Below are 20,726 nucleotides of genomic sequence, written 5' to 3'. Positions count from 1 at the left end.
GTTGAATTGTATTTAGACTAATTTTCGATTGTGTGTTTGTAATTAGGAAGGGGAGTTTCACCGAACTTTCTGGGAACATTTTATATAAATACACAGCTGTTTTCTTTTGTTTGTATTTAGTTTGTTGTGTTGTTTTTTAAAGGTAAACACGCAAAGGTATTTTGATTCTCAAAATATGTAAACGGAAACTTCCACGTTGTGTTGATGTTTGAAAGCTCAGAAAAGAGTGATGTTTGACCGAAGGGCAAAGACTTCAGCATAACTCAACTCTTCTTTTCCGTAAAATAATATGTAATGTTACATTGAAAATCATCAGAAAGTAGTTCTTACCAGTTTATTAAGATTATTCCGCAACATACTGGCAGGGAGAACAGGAGCACTGAGTCTAAGCAGTAATATGGGTCAACATTTGAACGCAGTCAGCTCTAAAATAATTATAATAAATTAATTAATTCTCTGAAACTCAATTCGAAAAAAAATGTAACATAAAATAATCTGTCCTCATTACTTTCCCAGAACTTTTATTCTATGAGCTTCTTACAGAGTTCATCAAATTAATGTTATAAGAAATGCAAAATAGTTTCTCTTGATTTAAAAATATTTTTGAATCGCCACGTTGGTTTATTCAAAACCTTTTATTTAAAAAAACATCATTAAGAAAAAGGCATTGACCTGCAGACTATAAAAGTACTAAAGCAGACGTTCAACAAAACTCCACTGTAATTAAAAAATAGTATATAATATGTGATAAACATTATTGAGAGATTTTTTGTAAACAAGCAGCGAAACACTAACATGTCTAATAATGGGACAACAGCCTGATCGATCATACAGTCTACTAAAACTTTTATGAACTGCTTTTCCGGCTTTCTAAAAAAAAAAAAAAAAATGTTCAGCATATTTAATAGTTCACACAGTGCAGCATGTTGCCCCAATTCTTCAGTTTAGAAAACGATACAGTTTTCCTTTTTGTTTGTTTTTAATGTATGTTGATCTGTTTCATTTTTACATAGAAATTGCACAAACCTGCTGCAGCTTGTGTCTGAGTGGACAAACTGATGGGTTTATTGGTGGGGCATCAGAGTAGCTCACAATGGATCTGCGCACAAACACACACACACACACACACACACACACACAGAAACACGCACAGTGACACACAGAGGGTACAGAGCCTGTCATTCCCAGTGGCAGCGCGCTCACTGCAGCACCCGCTTGTCGCGCTTTGCAGGAGAAGCTGTGCACCGAGCCGTGGTAACCGGAGCTCTATCACCGGGGATTTGGGATTTTTAAACACGGTAAGACCTGCAACTATGAACGCTTCTCTGAAAACAAAACGTAGACACATACAGGTGTAGAAAAACCGAGAAATCCTCGTGCGTAAAAGGGCGCATTTACGCACAAAAATCCCTGCGGGCTGTTATACTTTACGTTATTTTAATAATACCTAATACAGTGTATTTCGTTATAAACTACACGGGCTGGAATCATTTCTAGCGGGCTGCTCTAGGGCATGTTCAGCTGACATTTATCTCAACACAAGCTGTTAATGTGGAGGAAGTCAGAGTAAATTATTCATCAGAGGACAGTCAGTGATATTGAAATTAATACAAACAGCTCGTTCAGAGTCTGTCCATGGGAACGGATTCACAGAACGGAGGGATCCAGCATGTTGACCTCCCAGTGACCTCTTCAACTTTCAACTCTGGATGCCTCCAGTTATCAGGATCTACAGTAATCCAGTCAAACTGATGCTTCCCTCCAGTCAATCAGGTGTTCTGGCTGCATCGAGGGGTCTGATCCCGAACCTATAATCTACCATAAAGATTTCTGGAGGCTCCTCATGTGAGATTAGACCTTTGTAGGTTTATCTTGGAAATACATAAATGAAATCCACGTCTTAAAGAGATGTGTTGATAGTTGGTAAGTAATGTAGAAACAAAATGAATCTGCGTTTTATTCACCAATAACCTGCAGGGCATACATTTCTATATTAAGACATTAATTAAGAGCCTAGAATAAAGCAGGGAGTTGTTGTGAGTCATCTTATTCACGCACGTAGCAGTGGAGACACATTATATCAAAATCTGGGTAAGAAATACCAGAAACACATTTTTTCTTCGTTTTCATCCAAATTCGGCTGCAGCTGCTTCCTACTGACGTCAGTCATCAAAAGGTTTAATTCATGCAGAAATAAAAGAATACCCACACTGTCTGCTCTAAATAACAAGTTGCTCTGATCAATCAGATCAGTTGGAATCATATTTTTCAGACAGAAAATAAGAAACCAGTCTTGCTGATGCGGCGCGATGAGAGGAGAAAGCTGTAAGAACAAAGACACACTGTGGGAATTAATCAAAACATATATTTAAAAGCAAATTATTCTGCATCGAGTTCGCGTGCGTGGGTATGCGTGCGTGTAGGTCAGAGTACGAGAGAGTGAGTGTGCGCCTGTGCGAGTGATTGGCCAGTGTCACAGGCTTGACTTGGGCAGCAGATAACCGACGCACCGTGCAGACCTATGGCAGCGCAGGGAGGGCAGCAGGGGGAGGGCAGAACATGTGAGCTGGCTTTGACTCCATTTGTAATGAAAGATCTGACGAGCGTGGTTCATATGAGGGCTGCTGCTGGCTCCGTGAGGACAATAAGGAGCGAGCGCCGGGCAAATGAGGGAGAAATTAGCGCCGCTTTGAACCGACCTAAGCCTCCTCTGTCGCTGTGGACTGGAGCCAGCGGGGCGGACGAGCAGCGGCGTGCGCGCAGCAGCAGCAGCAGCGGCGAGGCGGACACTGAAGCGAGAAGCAAGCCGCTGATATTGTAGATCTACGAAAGGAACATGGTGGATTTCTGAGAACCGACGTGGCAACACTTGGGCAGTTGCATTTTTAACTTTTTATTCAGTGGAAATATAAAAAGCCAGCCTCAAAAAGACAACCTGCAGAGCGCGCAGCAGCAGGATGAGCGTGTTTTGTGCGCGGAGAGCAGAGCAGTGCATTTGAGGTAAATGCCCTGACAGAGACCATGCACAATGCACACACACACGCACACGCACATGCCACAGGCTGCGCTTGCTTTTATTTCATGTCAGTGATATGCACTTTAAAAGCTGCAGGCTGGAGTTTAACTCGTAAATCGGTTATTGTTATAATTTAAAGCTCCAAAATATCATGCACTCGGACTGAAATGTAAAATCTGAGGAGCTTTATAGCTAAGGTAAATAATAAACAACCTCAGCTGGAATATACTCTGCAAGTTTTGGTTTTTAATTTCACATAAATGATCAGTTGTTGTGGCTGTCTACGAAAACAATGGCAGAAGTTCACGTTGCTGCACATTTAATCTCCTTTCAGGCTAAGTGGAGGCTTGTAATTAGGTTATTGGATCGGTTACAGAGCAGCTCACTGCGAGCCATTGTGATCTAATGTAAGTCATGATGCTCATTTTGCAAAAACACGGCCATTAATTGTGGGTTTCACCACAAAATCAAAGTGCGTAAGCGCCGGAACTAACGGCCTTGTGCGTCCTTTAACAAAGAGCTGCTTATTGGACTGCAAGTTTTGTTTTTGTTTTTGTTTTTTGGAAAATGCATCAGTTTATTTTCTCTACAGCCTACAGAAAATACAATGCTGAATATTTGTTGTAAAGGAAGCAGATTTTTTTAAGACCAAAAATAATTTGCACAATTATAATTTTAACAGGCGTGTGTATATGAGTCTGTCCCTCACAGAGATACTGTTTAAAAAAAATCAGATTTGGTGTCAAACTGCTCGTTGTTGTGCAGTAAATTCTTATTCGTGTAGTGACACCAGTGACCACCAATTTGCAAACGTAAATGTACATATATAACTAAATATATGAACTGTGTGTGTGTGTGTGTGTGTGTGTGTGTGTGTGTGTGTGTGTGTGTGTGTGTGTGTGTGTGTGTGTGCGTGCGTGTATGTGTCAGTGGGACATGGCAAACGGAGGGGACCAGTTCGGCCTTGCAGAGCGCCCGGACTCGGACTGCATGGATTCTCCAAAAGACACCAAACAGGAGAATCCGAGCCTGACCTTGAACTCACCATCTTCACCGCAGACAACGTCCAGCCAGCAGGTAGCAGCCTGCACTGAGGACCACCATGTAAATATTGATCAGACTATTAATTAGAACTACTAACAGCAGCTAATCCAATAGCGGTGTCTACTTTTATTTTGTTTTCTTTAGAAATAAAACCACTAACAAACACGGTCTTTACTTTTTTATGAATTGTTCAGTTTGCTGTGGATTTTGCTTCTCTCTCCAACCACAAGATAGTTTGTCAGCTGTGTGAAATACTGCACAATGACTGTGTGTATATTATACTTAACTTTACAGAAATAAATTGACTATATTTGAGGGCCTGCTTTAATTTGGCGTCCAGCAGTATTACAGTCATTTTCCACTGTTTGTGTTTTGCTGCAGGGGATGGAGGGAATCAAAGTTTTCCTTCATGACAGGGAGCTCTGGACCAAGTTTGATGAAGTAGGAACTGAAATGATCATCACCAAGGCCGGGAGGTAAAATAATAATAATAATTAATAATAATATCACTGTTTACTATAAAAAATAGATGTAGACTTTTTGCATATTAATTTTTAAAAGTTTCTTTTTATGACTCTCGTGTCCCCACTAAAAAGCTGTAAGAATTTTTTATGAATCACAATCCTATAGTCCAACAATGCTTCCAGGGAAATAAGGCAGGCTCCATTTCACCAGGCCCTAAGGCAGGGTTTGCCTTAAAGCAGCGCCTCTGAGGCCTACACGTGTGCTTTAAAAACGATTATGTTTTTATCATCTAAATTTCCACGTGCTAGAAAATCAGTACATAGTATATTTATTGTGTATTTTTCCTGAATGCGTTTCGTGCAGGAGGATGTTCCCCAGCTACAAAGTGAAGGTCACAGGACTGAACCCGAAAACCAAGTACATCCTGCTGATGGACATCGTGCCCGGAGACGACCATCGCTACAAATTTGCGGACAATAAATGGTTCGTAAAGTTTCTCTGTCGTGTCTGTGTGTGCCACCGACGAGATCCAAACTTCGATATTGAACATTATTGATGTGGGAGGGGGTGCGTGGTGGAAATATATCAATAGCACTTCCGCAAAAAATACGTAAAATAATCTGAAGGACAACCTGTTGAAGGACAAAAATCCACATTCTCACATCTAATTCCCAATCGTGATACCTCTTGATGTGAACTCCTGGTAAACCGCTGCTGTGCCTCTGAACCCTCCTCTCCTCCCCCGCCTCTGCTCTGGGTAAAGGTCGGGTCCTTCTTGCAGACTGGGATGGCCTACTTCCCCGCGTTTCCCCCCCGTGTCTGCCCGCCGGTTACATCAGAATATGACGGGTTCACGAGGCGGACAGGCCGGATTAAAGTCTCCCATTCAGCTGCGTGCGTGTGTGTGTGTGTGCGTGTTGCACTGAGGGGAGAGCCGAACGGACCACTGACTCTGAGCTCCATCAATGTTCCGCCTCTGCAGAGGATGAGACGCAGGTCATCAGAATGAAAACTGAGGAGTTTGTGGATGAACTTGGTGTGGCACAAAATCCAGGTTTAGAGGTGCTCCGATGCGAGCCTGTGGGCGTTTTGAGGATTTCCGGGCGTTTATATGGCTGATTGATCCTCTCTATTATAACAGACTGCGCAATGCTTTAAAAAAAGGGGGGGTGGGGGGGGGGGGGGGTGGACTTGCAATAGTTGAAAGCCTTCTAACATTTTTGAAGTCATTTCACCTTTATGCAGACTCAAAACAGAGGCCATAATGCGGCTTTAAAGCACTGAACACATACATTATTGTTATATTTTTTAGAGCTGTAAACATTATTATTTATTCATAACTTGTAAAACAACTGGTGTAAAATCTAAAATAAAAAAAAGCTCACCTGCAGAACTTGACCGATTATGCGCTCCTCCACCATGAGAGACAAGAAAATAACCGAGTTCACACATTCTGTAATTAATATTGCACCTTTATCAGACGTTTGTGGCCTTTGCTGATGTTTTGTGGTGATTTTAATATTTTTAATAATAACAAATATGTCGTTTTTTTTGACTCAGCGTCCATCACCTCCATGGCTCTCGGATCGAAAATGTCGAATGTTGGAGAAGCTTTTGGAAGTGATCGACTTAATTTGGGCGACTTAAGATCCAGATGTGGCTCTATGCGTAAACTCGAGCCAAACTGCGAATTTCGTCTGAGAAATTTAAGCTCCAACCAGTCAGGCCTTCTGTAACCCAGGCCCGGTGTGCCACGATCACGCCCGGCACAGCCCGAGCAGACAAAAAAACCCGCTGCGTGTGTCAATGTCTGAACGTTTTCCGATCATGTCTTTGGACTTATAGGTCCATAACGGGAAAGGCAGAGCCCGCGATGCCCGGGAGGCTCTACGTTCATCCGGACTCTCCCGCCACCGGGGCGCACTGGAGCCGTCAGCTGGTCTCTTTTCAAAAGCTAAAACTCACCAACAACCACCTGGACCCGTTTGGACACGTGAGTCTGTCTTCTTAACAATATTCTGCTCATGTTTTGAAGCCCAATCCTGTTGTCGCTCTTTGTCTGTGTTTCCTGGATTAAAAAAAATATGTTTGCCTTTGTAATGAGGCCTGGAGTGTTACGCTGCGTAAAAAACAACACACCTAAACTGTGCCAAATGAAAGTGGTCTGTGGGGCAAACCAAGTGGCTATAATATGCATTTTAAATAATTAATCCCGAGAAGTGCTTCTAATGTAAGAAAAATGATTATACAAACTGCAGCTCAGGTCCAGACACTCCTGCACTCAGCTGGTAGCACATGTAGCTCAGCTCTCTGAATATAACTCAGCCGACATCACAACATGGCACAAATCACCACGAGGGCACAGTGGACTCACACTGTGCAGAGCTAAGACTCTTTCCCGGCGTGCATTGCTCCACTGGCCCCACAGTAACGCGCGCGCGCACACACACACACACACACACACACACACACACACACACACACACACACACACACACACACACACACACACACACACACACACACACACACCATAGGGCGCGGGAGCAGGTGAACGCGGGGCATCCTTTATACGCACGCGTCTTGGTACCCCGCGCATGCGCACACAGGAAAATAGAAACTTGATCTTTTGAGGCTTTTTAAGTGACAGATAATGATTTCAACGACTCTGAAGTCCATTAGCGAATGCATATCACCGGTGGACACGTCACAGCGATTAAACGGAGCCCCCTGGATAAACAAACGTGCTCGCGCCTGCTGCCACGTGCATACGCAGAGGGCCGTGATCCAATTAAAAAACGCTTGTGGAGTTGGGAAATAGTTTAGAATTCACAGAGTTGTTATCGTTTTACATTGCTGATATGTCAGGGTCAAATACTACAGCCTTTTCATAAATAAAGTATAAATCTCATACAACTTTCATTAGCTTCCAGTGTTTCTGTCAGTCAGCTGAAATAGTCTGTCAGGTTAATGGTCAGTGAGAACAGTGATTTATAAAATTATTATTTAAACCTAACATGCTCCACAGTCTGTAGTCTTAAACATGCCTTCCACTGATCAATTAATAAATTAAAATTACTAATGAATAATTTGCTCCACAGATTATGTTGTTTTTAGGTGGTGGCTAATTTGGTTGCGTGTACAGATTTTAATGAAAGCAACACCTTCAGAAGTATTTTTTCTAACTGCAGCACATTAAAAAAAATTAACCATATTCATGTAGGACCTGCAGTGTTGTGGTGAATTTATATTGCTGCCTTAGAGGGTGGCCACATAAACACAGATCAACTGTTATTCTCCCCTGAACCTACATCAGTTTGAGCCGGCTGCTATGTGGACTAAACCATGAATCTCTGTCCCAGACATCCATCTAAGCCAACAAATCTGGAAATCAAAGCAACTCGTCTTTAGACGGGCTTTACTCTCCACCTGGACTCTATCGTCCAGGTCCCAGCATCTGGTGGTGGGTTTCTGCAAACATGACAGGCCCGTCAGCCTCACCCTCTCCATCTCTTGCCTGCGCAGATAATACTCAACTCCATGCACAAATACCAGCCTCGGCTCCACATCGTCAAGGCGGATGAGAACAACGGCTTCGGCTCCAAAACACAGCTTTCTGCACTCACGTCTTCTCTGAGACCGCCTTCATCGCTGTGACATCCTATCAGAACCACAAGGTACGTTTTATGCAGGTCACAGTGTGAAACAGCACTAAAAGTAAGGAACAGGTCCAGTTAAACATGTCAGAGAGCTGGGTCCTCTATGAATATGATGAGGTGACCTCAAGTAGATGCACTGAAAATAGCTTTAATGTCATAGGAATGCTACAGCGATGTTTACTCGTCATTTGCTGTTGTGAATGTGAAGTGTGGAGCTTTTTCACTGGTTGAGGCCACAGGTTACCGCACAATTATTCTCACGATTATGGAAATGGATCTCATGGTTTTCTGCTGGCAAATCTGTGACCATTCTCTCTCTCTCACACACACACACACACACACACACACACACACACACACACACACACACACACACACAGTTTGTATTTTACTGTCAGTTTTTCGTAACCAGACAGTCAATTTGCATCTTCTTTGTTCATGTGTCTTTAGTTGGTATTTGTAAACATGTAAACATAAAATCAACGTGTGTGTCTGTGTGTGTATTACTGTGTGTGTGTGTGTGTGTGTGTGTGTGTGTGTGTGTGTGTGTGTGTGTTGGACTGCAACGACCTGTTTCTTTCCCTTGATCTTAGCTGATTTTGGCTCCTCCAGTTTTTTGCTAGAAAGACATTTTGTTTAGGTTTTCACTGAGGCCGCTTCAATTTAGTCACAAGAGAATTTTTACAATAAAAAACAACTCCGACAAAATTAGATCACATTAATAAATAAGTTTGCAACCATTATATTTCAACACAGCTTGGGAGTTGTTGTTTTTTTTTTGTCTTAATTTTTCATAAATTATTTGTAAAAAATCTAAAATTATCCTGCACATTTTAATCCTCCATTTAAATGTGATAGTTTTCAAATTCATAGGATAAAAATCTATATGATAAGCACAAACTAGGCTCAAAAAATTAATCCATCAGGAAGCATGATTTTTATTTAGTTTGGAAACAATGTGTGCACTGTACTGTTTTTTTTCTGTTTTGAAATACTGTAAATAAACTACAATATGCTGCTATTATTGATTACTATTATTAATAATAGTAATAATTTTCCTATTAAACAATTATTATGCTAATCAGTGATTAAAAGTGAATACCAGTTACATGTAATTATTGTAAATATTTACTATCCATTTTCTTCACTGCATAAATATAGAAAATGTGATTATGTAATAAAAACATATATTGTGCTTCACATTTTAATACTAAATAATAATTCTTATGATGATGATGATTATAGTAATAATTTAGAGGTCAACTGTTTATTGACCTGGCCGATAACTGCATCTGATATTCAGCTTTAATCCGATTACTGACATTGCTGTTTTTTTTAAAGTGCTGATAAATTAAATTCATTTTAGAATGTGTTATTTTGGCTCTGATGCAGCTGCCTCTTTATCTGTTGTTGCTCTGTGGACCTGAACAGTGTCTGATTGGTTAAACGTCATGAATTGTTATTGAAAAATAAATGATGAAAAGTTCTCTGTTAATTAAACATAGATGAAGCATAAATAAACAAGGACATTTAAATAAAGTTTTGTGTAGGACTGGCCAATGTGCATTCCAAATATTGGTTATTGATACCAATAATCACTATCGGCCCTAAAAAATATGTTGTCACTTTTATTATTATCATCATTATTATTAGCAGAAGTCAGAATAGTATAAAGTGCATATTTAATTACTTTTTCCGTATTGCAACCTAACACTCTGTGTAATAATGTCTGTTTATCGTGTAAAAAAGACCTTAACATTGTAGAAAAACAAAGACTATTAATAGCACACTTGTGTACTAACAGTATTCTTGCATATAAATTCGAGCTCTTGATCCTTTGTTGGAGCCTCTTAGTATTTTCAGCACTTCAAAGTTTGTGTGGACCTGAGCTTGTGTCAGATCTTCAGTCCACTGCTGTGGGCTGGACCTGGTCTGTGGCCAAATGAAATCCGTCAAAACACGAAGGTTCATGACATCACTGAGAAAAGTTTGAAGACTTAACATCAAAGCTCAAAGCTCTGGACCTCTAAAAGCTTTGGCCCGAAATCCTTAAACCTGGCGACTGTTTGGGTAAACAGTTTATTCTGTGTCAGCTGGCGAGAACACTGTCCGCTCCGATGGAAACGTCAGCGGCTGAGGAATGTTGGCCGTGCAGAGCTTCAGCGGGGCTGCTTTTAACATCTGCAGGGCCTCTGACTAATAGTAAACTATCGATTCAGTCAGTGGAGGCAAGAGTTAAAAAGCGATTTGGGTCTTTGTGTGCTTGCGTGAATCTGCACTTGCTTGGGCTTGTGTGCACGTTTCGTGGTGGTGGTGTGAATTAAAGGTTTTCTGTGTTTTCTCTTCAGATCACACAGCTGAAGATAGAGAATAATCCTTTTGCGAAGGGCTTCAGAGGCAGCGATGACAATGAGCTGCACCGCATGGCCAAGCTACAAGGGTGAGTACAGATTTGTTCGTGTAATTGCTGTCTATGTGCTTGTGAGCATTCAGAGGAAACAATTCCTATTCTTCTCTCTCCTTCGCTCAGCTGGAGGGGGGGGCTGTTATGTTATGACGGGGTGCATATGGTCTAAGACATGAGCGTGAGCGAAAGTGGAGCCAAGTGGTTTTAAGAAATGTGAGCCTTTGTCACCTGAAGCTTGATCTCGTCCAGAACAAGCAGCACAAACACAACGAGCGTCCGTTCCTGCGCCGCATTGATAAATGCATGACATCACATTGCTGCTGGTTTATTAGGCTGTCGCTGCTGATGAGCTGATGGCTCTGCATGCTGTCTGTTCGCGTGCTGAACTAATCTCCCTTCAAGTGGTGTTGTGGCAGACAGTTTAGAGGTTTTAAGCGAGCCAATGAGAGAAGCTGTTATTGAGGAGAGGGAGAAGGAAAATGAAGGGAGAGAGGGTGGCGTGAATGCAGAGCTCTTGTGTTATTGTGCTGCTGTGGTCGGCAGGGAGGAGAGGAGTGGAGAGTCTATCTGAAGTGACACACAGATGGATGTTTATTTTAGAGCGGTGAATTATCTCACAACAGCACTGGCTGTGTGTGTGTGAGAGAGACAGTGTGTGTGTGTGTGTGTGTGTGTGTGTGTGTGTGTGTGTGTGTGTGTGTGTGTGTGTGTGTGTGTGTGTGTGTGTGTGTGTGTGTGTGTGTGTGTGTGTCACTGCCTCAGCAGGAGTCAGGGCGATGTAGCCTGTTGTCTTCTACATACCACAGAGTTCACCAAGAGGCCATTGTGTACAGAACGAAATCAGAGCTGAAAGGACCGAGCATATCTAAGTAGACCTGAAGAAAAAACCCCCACAAAGAATACCACTAAAAACAATAGGATCATAAAAAAGAATACCTGAACAGATTCAGGAGACGCAGCATTCCTGAGGCCAAAACAACGCGCAATGCAAACTGTTGCTTCTTTGTGTTTCAGTAAGGATTACCCAGTGGTCCCTCGCAGCACTGTCCGTCAGAGGGCCTGCTCCTCTGGGAGTCCGTTCAGCGGAGAGAGTCGAGGTCTGCGAGGCTCCCCGAGGCCGTTAGATCCCCCTTCAGCTGTGAGAACGGCTTGACCCGAAGCAGTCCTCAGGAGCTGCTGAGCCCTGTTCCGTCACACTACAGCCTGCCTCATCCACACCTGCAGCCCGGACAGCAGCCGCAGGTTTATCACTGCACCAAGAGGAAAGGTAGGGGGGAGCTGTGTGGCAGCAAAAACAAAAAATAGTCACTGGTATGGATTTGGTCAGTGTATTTTGACACTCATCTACTTGGTGGTAATTTTATCTCCGTACTTTTAACGTAAACGAAAGTAGTTTTTCTAAATTACTTTGTAATTCTAATTTTTTTAAATAATGTAAAAATAATTTAGATTATTTAAAAAAATGAAATCATAATTTTCTGTCTTCACATGTACATCGAGAGATTTACACAGAAACAAACAAAACATGACAGCTTGGTCACTACTCATAGTGACATCGGAATAATCTTGTACTAACATACTGATGACAAGCAAAAAACTAAACGTACCCAAAAAAAACACAATTAGAATATAAAAATTAAAATCCTATTCTTAATCTCAAATTTGAAGTTAAGTACAAAACTGCTGCTTACTGATATTAAATGCACATTAGAAATTCTTATGTTGGTTCTTTTGTGCCATCAGTACTAACCAAACTACTGATTTCTCAGTAAATACTTTAGGAAAACACATTTGTTGGCTGCTCCATTGACTCGAAACTGCTGCTTTCACAAGACAGGCTTTAAAATATAGATAAGGGTAATAATGAAGTGTTGCTGTATGCAATATTTTTAGGGGTCTTCAGGTTGTTGTTTTTTTAGACTGTTGAAATGAATAAAAACTTAAGGCTTTTGGAAAAGTAGCACACAAACTTCATAAAACAGATTCATATCATTTTGTGCCATTTCTGGTGTAAAACTTGTGTTTTCAAACTACGTCTAATTAGCATGAGATTTACTCAGGCAGCAGTTGAATGAATGAATGAATAAATCATTTAGCTTCATGTCTGCCCACTTATGTACGCTTCCACGGTTCTATTCAGACATAATAACCAGCAACAGAAAGAAGAAAATCAGACTGTACAACCACTTCTGAAACTTGCTGAGAATCAGACGTCACGTTGTTTATAATTGCTTTAGATCATAGAACTCAGGGGAAAAGTCTAAATGTAATGCCTTTGAAAATAGTAAATAATTCAACACTTTCTCATAGTTAACTTGTAGGGAGAAATGATCACTTCACTCATCATTAATGGATTTCTCTTCGTGTATAATAGCCAGAATAGTCGGCATAATAATCGGTATTCCTTACAGTTCTGGGTTTTATGTCATTAAGAAACTGATGCTGCAGATAAATTACACTTTAGCCCTGACATCATGTTTGTGCTGTAAAATCAAACTAATTCAATTTCACTTCATGTGCACATTTTGTCCTCATCTCTGCTACTTGAACTGTCGTGAATGGGAAGTCGTAAATTCTGAGCTGAAGCATTTCCAGTTTTCACTTCTCGTTAGTGTCAAACAGAAAATCAGCTCCATTTCCCCTGTGTCTCTGTAGTGGAGGAGAACTGCTCTTCAGGAAACCAGCATCCCTACAAGAAACCCTTCGCCGGTAGCTCCCCAAGTGAGGGCGAATCTTACTACCACCCCTCCTCCTACCCTCCTCCTCCGTCTGGTCTCTCGGCCAACCCTGCCCTGGGCCTCACCGACTCCCCCTACACCTCAGACATGGGACAGCGTCAGGCGTGCATGTTTGCCGGCTCGGAGCACAGAATGGATGAACTCAGCTGTGCATCCTGGTCTTACACCTGCCCTCTGCCTGCCGCCATGACCCCCATGGAGCCCTACCCGCCTTACACCCCTCACCCCCCCTACAGCTCCAGCCCCCAGGGCTCCCGACTCAGCGCTATAGCCCACCAGAGCTCCCCGCCGCTGGGGGAGCACATTACCCACGATCCCTACCAGACCCAAAGCTCCGGACCTCCATCTCAGAGCTCCCAAAACATTCACAACAGGCAGCTCAGCTCTCCGCTCAGAGAATACCCTCGCTACACGCCCAACCTGTCTCCCCCCCTCTACCACACACTAGAGACGCACACACACATCCGCTGTGGAGTGCCTGAATGGAGTGCAGCCTCCTAACTGAACCGGAAGACAACCCCGAAAGACTGAATAATGGACAGAGATTCCTTTCTGCTCTTCTGAAAGATGCTGCACTGTGTACGGACTGAACATGACATAACTTTTGTAAAATAATTGTGAAAAGTGTGATTTTGTGCCATGTGAAGAGGTCTCATCTGTTGTCATGTTTCTCCCTCCTGCTGGAAGGAGCAGCGGATTGTTAAGGACTAGTGAGGATCTGGACGTCTATGATGTTGCAGATGTTCAAGAAAAAAACAGTGTTGCTCCTTCTAAGCAGCACAGTGAACATCAAAGTTGTGTTTTATTGTCTTTGTGCAACTCAAAGACTGGCGTCATTCAAATGTTTGCACTGTGAGCCCTGCTAAGGCCAAACCATGAACAGCACTACAGGCTGTTATCCTCTCAATGACTCCCGCTTTTTGCATTGTGAAGGATGTAAATTGTGATCCATTGTCAGACAGGCAGTAACATTTACTGACCAAAATAATCTCAGCTCTCAGTCCGAGGGAGACGTTTTTTTTTCTCTTTAGTGGAGGAAAACACGGCTCTACGCTCACTCTCAGTGAAGGAGAATAGGCATGAGTAGTCTGCACGTGTGTGTGCGTGTGTGTGTGTATGTAAAGCCTATGTCAGCTCAGCTCAAGGATGCTATGAGTTAATTTCCAATGAGACAGGCAGTAGTAGCTGCAGGCGCTGCACCATAGAGATAAACAGTTTGTTTAGACCAAGCTACAGGCTGAAGGACCTGTAAACACTCTTTCCACTGCATTCTGGGTAAATGCACAACTCAGCGTCACACAGCTGTCACTGCTGTCCTCTCAGTCACCCCCGCCTGACCAATTGGCTTTCTCCGTTCACTGGGAGCTGACCAATGACCGTGCGGCTCTCTTTCATCCCCGGCCGACCGTGTTTTATGCGTGCGTGTGTTGGCCCATTTTCGTTTGTGAATTATTCATGAGTCCAGTGTTGATCCGTGACATGTGAGGATTGCTCAGCAAACGCAAAGACACACAGTGCTGTAAATGTGATAATGTTGATGCACCAAAACATATTAGTCTCTTGATTGTAAATCTGAAATTGTCCCTGTCATAGCCCTCCATTACTCCATTAACTGTGTTGACCACAATTGGGCCAGCACATTTCCTTGCAGATTTGGGACACTTCAGTCCCTGTAGCTAACTGTAAAGAAACATTTGTGGCTCTTTTTGTGCAAAATAGAAGCAAGCTGAGATTTTGAGTCAGTTTTGTGTTACGATGCAGTTTTTACATTTCTGTCCAGGTGTTTTGAAATGCAGTCATGTGTGATAAGGTGCTCTAACATTACAGACCATCAGTTTGCAGAGAGGAGATCCTCATCATTCCTTCTTATGTGTTTGATTTTGTGTGTGCGAATGTGTGAGTGTGCCAACGGGATGTAAAGATTGTTTTATAGGTTGTTTATAGCCTCTCTCCCGCTAATAGTATTTATTACTCTAGATTTGTAAAGAATAGTTTGGTGTTGACTTGTGAAACATGATGGTATTGTTCAGAGATATTTGTTTCTCTTTGAGGGTTTGTTTCCAGTTCCACACTCCATCTCCAAGTGGTGATAAATCGTCGTGATTAAACAAGCAAACTTTTCTGTTCTATGAAAACAAGTGCAGATTTATAAGCAAAATAAATTGAATAAATTTTAGAGAGAAAGCCAATTGGTTGCAGTGTTCTTCTTTGTGATTAGACAGCAGAGACAAACTATTAACATTCCCAGAGGGTTATTTAAAGTACGTTCAGCCCCCCTGGACTGGAAACTAATAAGTGCAGTACGTGTTATCAGTTGTGCTGCATGTATGAATATGAAGGGGCTGATAACAAGCGCAGCCACATTCAGCAGTGTTAGAGGGAATTGTTTAAAGTGTAACAGTGTTTACTATTACTGTCTTATCAAGCATAACCGTCCTCGGTGTCTCTAGCTCTTCTCAGCGGTGAAACTCTCGGAGTGGTCTGGGTGCTGTGCAAACCTTGTCCACCTCTTCTTATCTCTGACAGGTTGTTTGGCATCTCCAGTCGACACCAGCTGGACCAACTCACCAGCAACCTGCTGCCCAGAGAGGGGAGGGGTTTGTCGGGTTGGAGGACAAAGAAAGGTGGGGGTGTTGCTGGTGGTCCTCGACTTCTTTTAGACTCAACACTGCCGTTTCACCATCGTTCCTCTTTTTTGACATCTTGGGTTTCTCTGTTAACCTCTTACTCATCAGAGTTTAAGACAGATTTAATTGAAAAGAAACTGATAGTAGAAAGTTGTGAAATCATGACATTGTTAAAGAGTGTATTTGCGTTTTAATTGTGTAGTTTTATGCCTGTCAGAAGTTGTCAGACCTGCCTTTCTCTCAGTCTCCTTTTCTCTTTCTTCCTTTCTCCCTCTTTCTCTCATACACCATGAGGTCAGAGGTTAAGCAGGCAGCTCTTCAGAGGGTCTGGTCCTCCTTAACCCTTTGTCTCCAGACAAACTTAGGCCAGGACCAGGAGGGGGGGATGAAGGGAGAGACTGAATGAGACCTCAGGGGCCTCCGGCTCTAAAAAGTGGGTTGCATCGCTTCATGCTTGTATGTACAGTAACAGGGCTCTGCGATGACCTCTGCATGGCCGGGAATGACTTGAGAGAGTAAAGCTTTGGGTAATTTTAAACACTGTGGGTTGTGTATGTCTGTGTAAAGGACCATAATCCATCAGGAGAGGACTTTCTCAGACACACTGGTGGGACAGTAGATTGATGAACCTTTGTGATCAAAGAGCCTAAGTGGTGCTTATCATTATCTCTCCAACGGCCCCCCACAACACACACACACACACACACACACACACACACACACACACACACACACACACACACACACACACACACACACCACTGACTCCTCTCCTCCTGCCCAGTTCATCTACTCATTTTCTCCTCCTCATTCAAATTTACTCATCCATGATTTTTTCAAACAGACCCACACTAATCTTTCCTGTCCTGTGCTGTGCTCGTTTGCGACAGCCCATGTTAAAGGAAAGAAAGATTGACATTTTTAAATGTCACTCATTTGGCCTGCAGAGCTCCAATTTTGCGTAGCGACTAAACTGGGAAGGGTTGCTGAGGACAGCTCATGTTTCTGCTGTCTTGTATGTTAAAGCTACTCTCCAGCTGTGCAGAGCAATTTCTCTTGTAAAGAAGCTTGTTTAAAAAAAAAAAAGACATCAAATACTTATTTAAAGCTTTTTTCATTACAGTCCGAACTATTTGTTTGAATATATAAATGTGTGCCGGAGTCTCTTGCAGATCTCTGAGAGGCATTTGTGTGATGTCTAGCATTAGTGATGCCATTCTGTGTGCAATAAGTGGTCTGAGATGGAGCATAATTGGTAAAGCTGATTACGGTTTGTCTCTGTGGGTCTGATGGTGCTTCGTCTCTGTGGCAGTGAAGGGCGATAGCTTGGTGCTTCCTGACTAGTGTGGCACTAGCAAAACAGCGACTACACTGGAATACCATAGAGAATACAGAAGGCTAAGATGTAAGCATTTTTCACATTATAAAAGTTTGAAAGTGAAGATTAAAATTCCACGTCTCTGAGCCTAGAGGGATTTTTTTCCTTTAGTAAGTGGCTTTCCAGAATCTCCAACATCTTACCAAAGCTTGTTCTGATGAGCGATTGCCGTTTTTAGAGCTTCATCAGAGCAGGTTGAAAGGACCTCATTGTAGAATAGCTTGATGGATGCATGTGCGTCTGTAATTTGAATTAGCAAGCACTGTATGGCACTAAGAGGGCGGCACAATGGAAATACAATAATGTATAACAATGAAAAGCTTGGCCATTACAGATGTTGTAACAAAGCAGGATGGTGGAGGTTTATTTGAATGGTACTATCCATCCTTGTTGGTATTTAAAAGCCACAAGAATGACCTAATGCTGTTAAGGACAGTATAGTAACAAGACTCAGACCCAAACTAATTTTCCCCTAAATGAGAGTTTATGGCTGAAACAGCCCTGAAATCACTGAAGTAGATCTTAATATTAGCGTAAGGGCTGTCAAGGATAAGAGGCCAAGTAGGAGTGTGTTTGTGTGTGTATGTGTGTGTATGACTGTGGGGTAGGAGGGGGTGAGTGAGTGCGTTTGGGTCGTCCTGCATGTTGAGTCTGAAAGACAAAGAGAGAGGTTAAGGGTCAAACTAACAGCAGACCAGGGTCAGAGGGCTCAGACTAACCTGATCAGCGATGGCTGTTTATCTAAAGACCTCCGAACCGACACACTGATGAGGCTACTGCAGCTTTCCCTCCTCAACGCTGGACTTTCACTTTTACACCAGTTTAGCAGCTCACATCCAGTTTAGAACAATCGCACAGAAAGAAATAAACATGCCATGCGGCGTCAGGCCTCAGGATTGGGTTCGAATGAGGAGAGGACTTTCTGTCACTCGCTGGTGGAAGCTAAATTTGTAAGAAAAAAAAAACCTCTGTGATGTGAGCAAGAATAATTGTTTTAACTCCTAACATACCGCCAGGGTCCTAAGACCAGCCGGCAAACACACATGACAGGGTGAAAGGGATAGAGGCGCTCCCACAGTGGGTGGTGGTGGGGGTTGCGGGCCGTCATGGAGCCAGTGTCCCATCTGATTACAGCCAGAGGACTGGAGAGGCACGCTAATCCTCCACTTACACACACACACAGATGCACACATACACTGTCTTGGAGACAAAAACACACAATGAGCATGGCACCAGGACATGGACACACACAAACCCATTCAGTGAAGTGACTACATCCCCTCCTCCTTGGACTCACTCTGGTCCCGTTGTCCAGACTGGACATGCAGCATAATGATATCACTACCAGCGGGGCTTCACTTTGCGACTCTTCTGTTTGCCCACTGTACGGGCTGCTCGTGGCCTCACATTCTCCCAGTTTTGAACAAAGGAACTTTGTCATTGCTGTGCTTGTGCCAAGGCTGGAGCCACAGAAGCTTAAAAACACTCAGGTCATGACTACAAGTTTCTAGCAGTGCACATCCGTCACAGACATTTGGACTAAACCACACAAAGAAATGCACTCATTATTGTAATTCTATAAATTATTATTCAAAAGCAATGTTTGCCCTCAGCGTGTGGAATAAAGCTCTGGGAAGGAAATAGTTTTTCCTGCTTTATATCCTTAAAGCCTCCACAGTTGATATTTTTATCACAACAATCCATCATACAACAATGTGAAATTATGTGAAATTGACTTGACAGAAACTAAATAAATAAAAGAACCCAAAAAGCCAAATGCTGTGTGACAGAAATATGTGGCAAATTGTTCTGACCCACTGTCTCATCTTATTAGATTTAAAGATGCCCCAGCTCCAATTATTGCAGAATCTGTAAAACAGAATTAAAGAACACACACTGTTGTATCCAGAGTGTACTTGCCTCAGCATCTCCTGCCAGGCTTCCCTCTCTCTCCTCTGCCTCGGTTGCCCGCTCACTCCTGGAGGCTTGTTGCCACTCGTGTACAAACGTGTTTGCAAGCAGGCCAGACAAGACCACTGCTGTGAGACAAACACAAAACACAAACATCAATAAACAAACAAATCCATTCGAGCACCCGACTCCCTCCGAACACCGATTGCACACGGGGCCCGATTTCGTAGCACTCACTCAGCCGGCTGTCAGGTCCCATTGTTTGCCAGGAGCAGCTTTGTTTGGTTCGTCCTCAGTGCATTTCTATGATCGTGTCTCATTACTAATAGATGGTGTCAGAGAGTCCCCGGCCTCTCTGTCTGACAAGGCATTAGCATAAACACAGACTTCCTCTCAATATCTGTTTGCACCACACTGTTGACCTTTAATTATAGATATCTAAATGTTTGTCACCTGCCCACTTAAGTGTGAGTGTGTGCAATGACAGTAAAGGCTTTCACTGGTTACAGGACTGATGATTTCACCGCTGTTTTTTGCAGATTTTGCACTAAATTACACAAAGGCATGAGAGCAAAAGCAGAATTAAAAATCCATCCATCCAATATCTCTACATCACTTAAACCTCTTTAGCGTCACGTCGGGCTGGAGTTTATCCCAGCTGACTTAGAGTGAAGGTGGGGGACACCCTGGACAGGTCACCAGTCTGTCCCAGGGCTACACAGAGACAATCACACTCACAATCACACCTACGGGCAATTTAGAGTTACCAATTAACCTCAAGATGTTTTTTGAACTGTGGGAGGAAGCTGGAGAACCCAGAGAAAACCCAGGCATGCACAGGAAGAACATGCAAACTCCAGGCAGAAAGGGACACAAACTGGGGGATCTTCTTGCTGCAAGGCGAAAGTGCTAACCACCAATCCACTGTGCAGCTCAGAATGAAACATCACATCTTAAAATATTGTTTTTATAAGAAGAAGAAACAAGCAAAACAATGTTTAAGAAAAGGCTCACGCCACTTTTGGAAGCGACTTGAGGCAACTGGCAGAGCTTCAAAGAAACCAAACTGTCTATATGAGGGAGAAGTGTCTGTCACAAATTCCATAAAACTTTAAAAACAGTGAGGAATTGGTCTGTATTTATATAGCACTTTTTACTATACCTGCAAAGTACCCAAAGCACTTCACATGATACATCATATTCACCCATTCACACACTGATGGCGGAAGCTGCCATGCAAGGCACTAACCACGACCCCATCAGGAGCAATTCAGGGTTAGGTGTCTTGCTCAGGGACACCTCGAGCACAACGGGGCGAGGATCGAACCGGTAACCCTTCGGTTGCAAGACGGCCACTCTACCCACTGAGCCATGCCGCCCCATGTTCAGAGATGCTTACAAAATCACATCGTTGAGCCAGAAATGGTCACACACACTAGAATGAAACACAATGCAAAGGAATGCTCACATAAAAATCTATG

General features: G+C 42.8%; 1 protein-coding gene across 1 annotated transcript; it reads left to right on the top strand.

Annotated features, from left to right (window-relative positions):
• Positions 1-3,952: 3,952 nt before the first annotated feature.
• On the top strand, positions 3,953-15,518 carry tbx5b (T-box transcription factor 5b). Its single transcript, XM_022197944.2, is given in 10 exon segments — positions 3,953-4,120; positions 4,442-4,536; positions 4,889-5,008; positions 6,371-6,518; positions 8,051-8,126; positions 8,129-8,202; positions 10,533-10,624; positions 11,606-11,703; positions 11,706-11,858; positions 13,247-15,518. Coding segments are annotated over 10 exon segments (1,608 nt in total). The 3' UTR covers positions 13,831-15,518.
• Positions 15,519-20,726: the final 5,208 nt, after the last annotated feature.

This window comes from Acanthochromis polyacanthus, chromosome 7 (assembly GCF_021347895.1).
Source record: "Acanthochromis polyacanthus isolate Apoly-LR-REF ecotype Palm Island chromosome 7, KAUST_Apoly_ChrSc, whole genome shotgun sequence".
In the NCBI taxonomy this organism is placed as follows: Eukaryota; Metazoa; Chordata; class Actinopteri; family Pomacentridae; genus Acanthochromis; species Acanthochromis polyacanthus.
The sequence above is the reverse complement of the archived record's forward strand: the minus strand, read 5'-3'. Positions and strand labels throughout refer to the sequence as shown.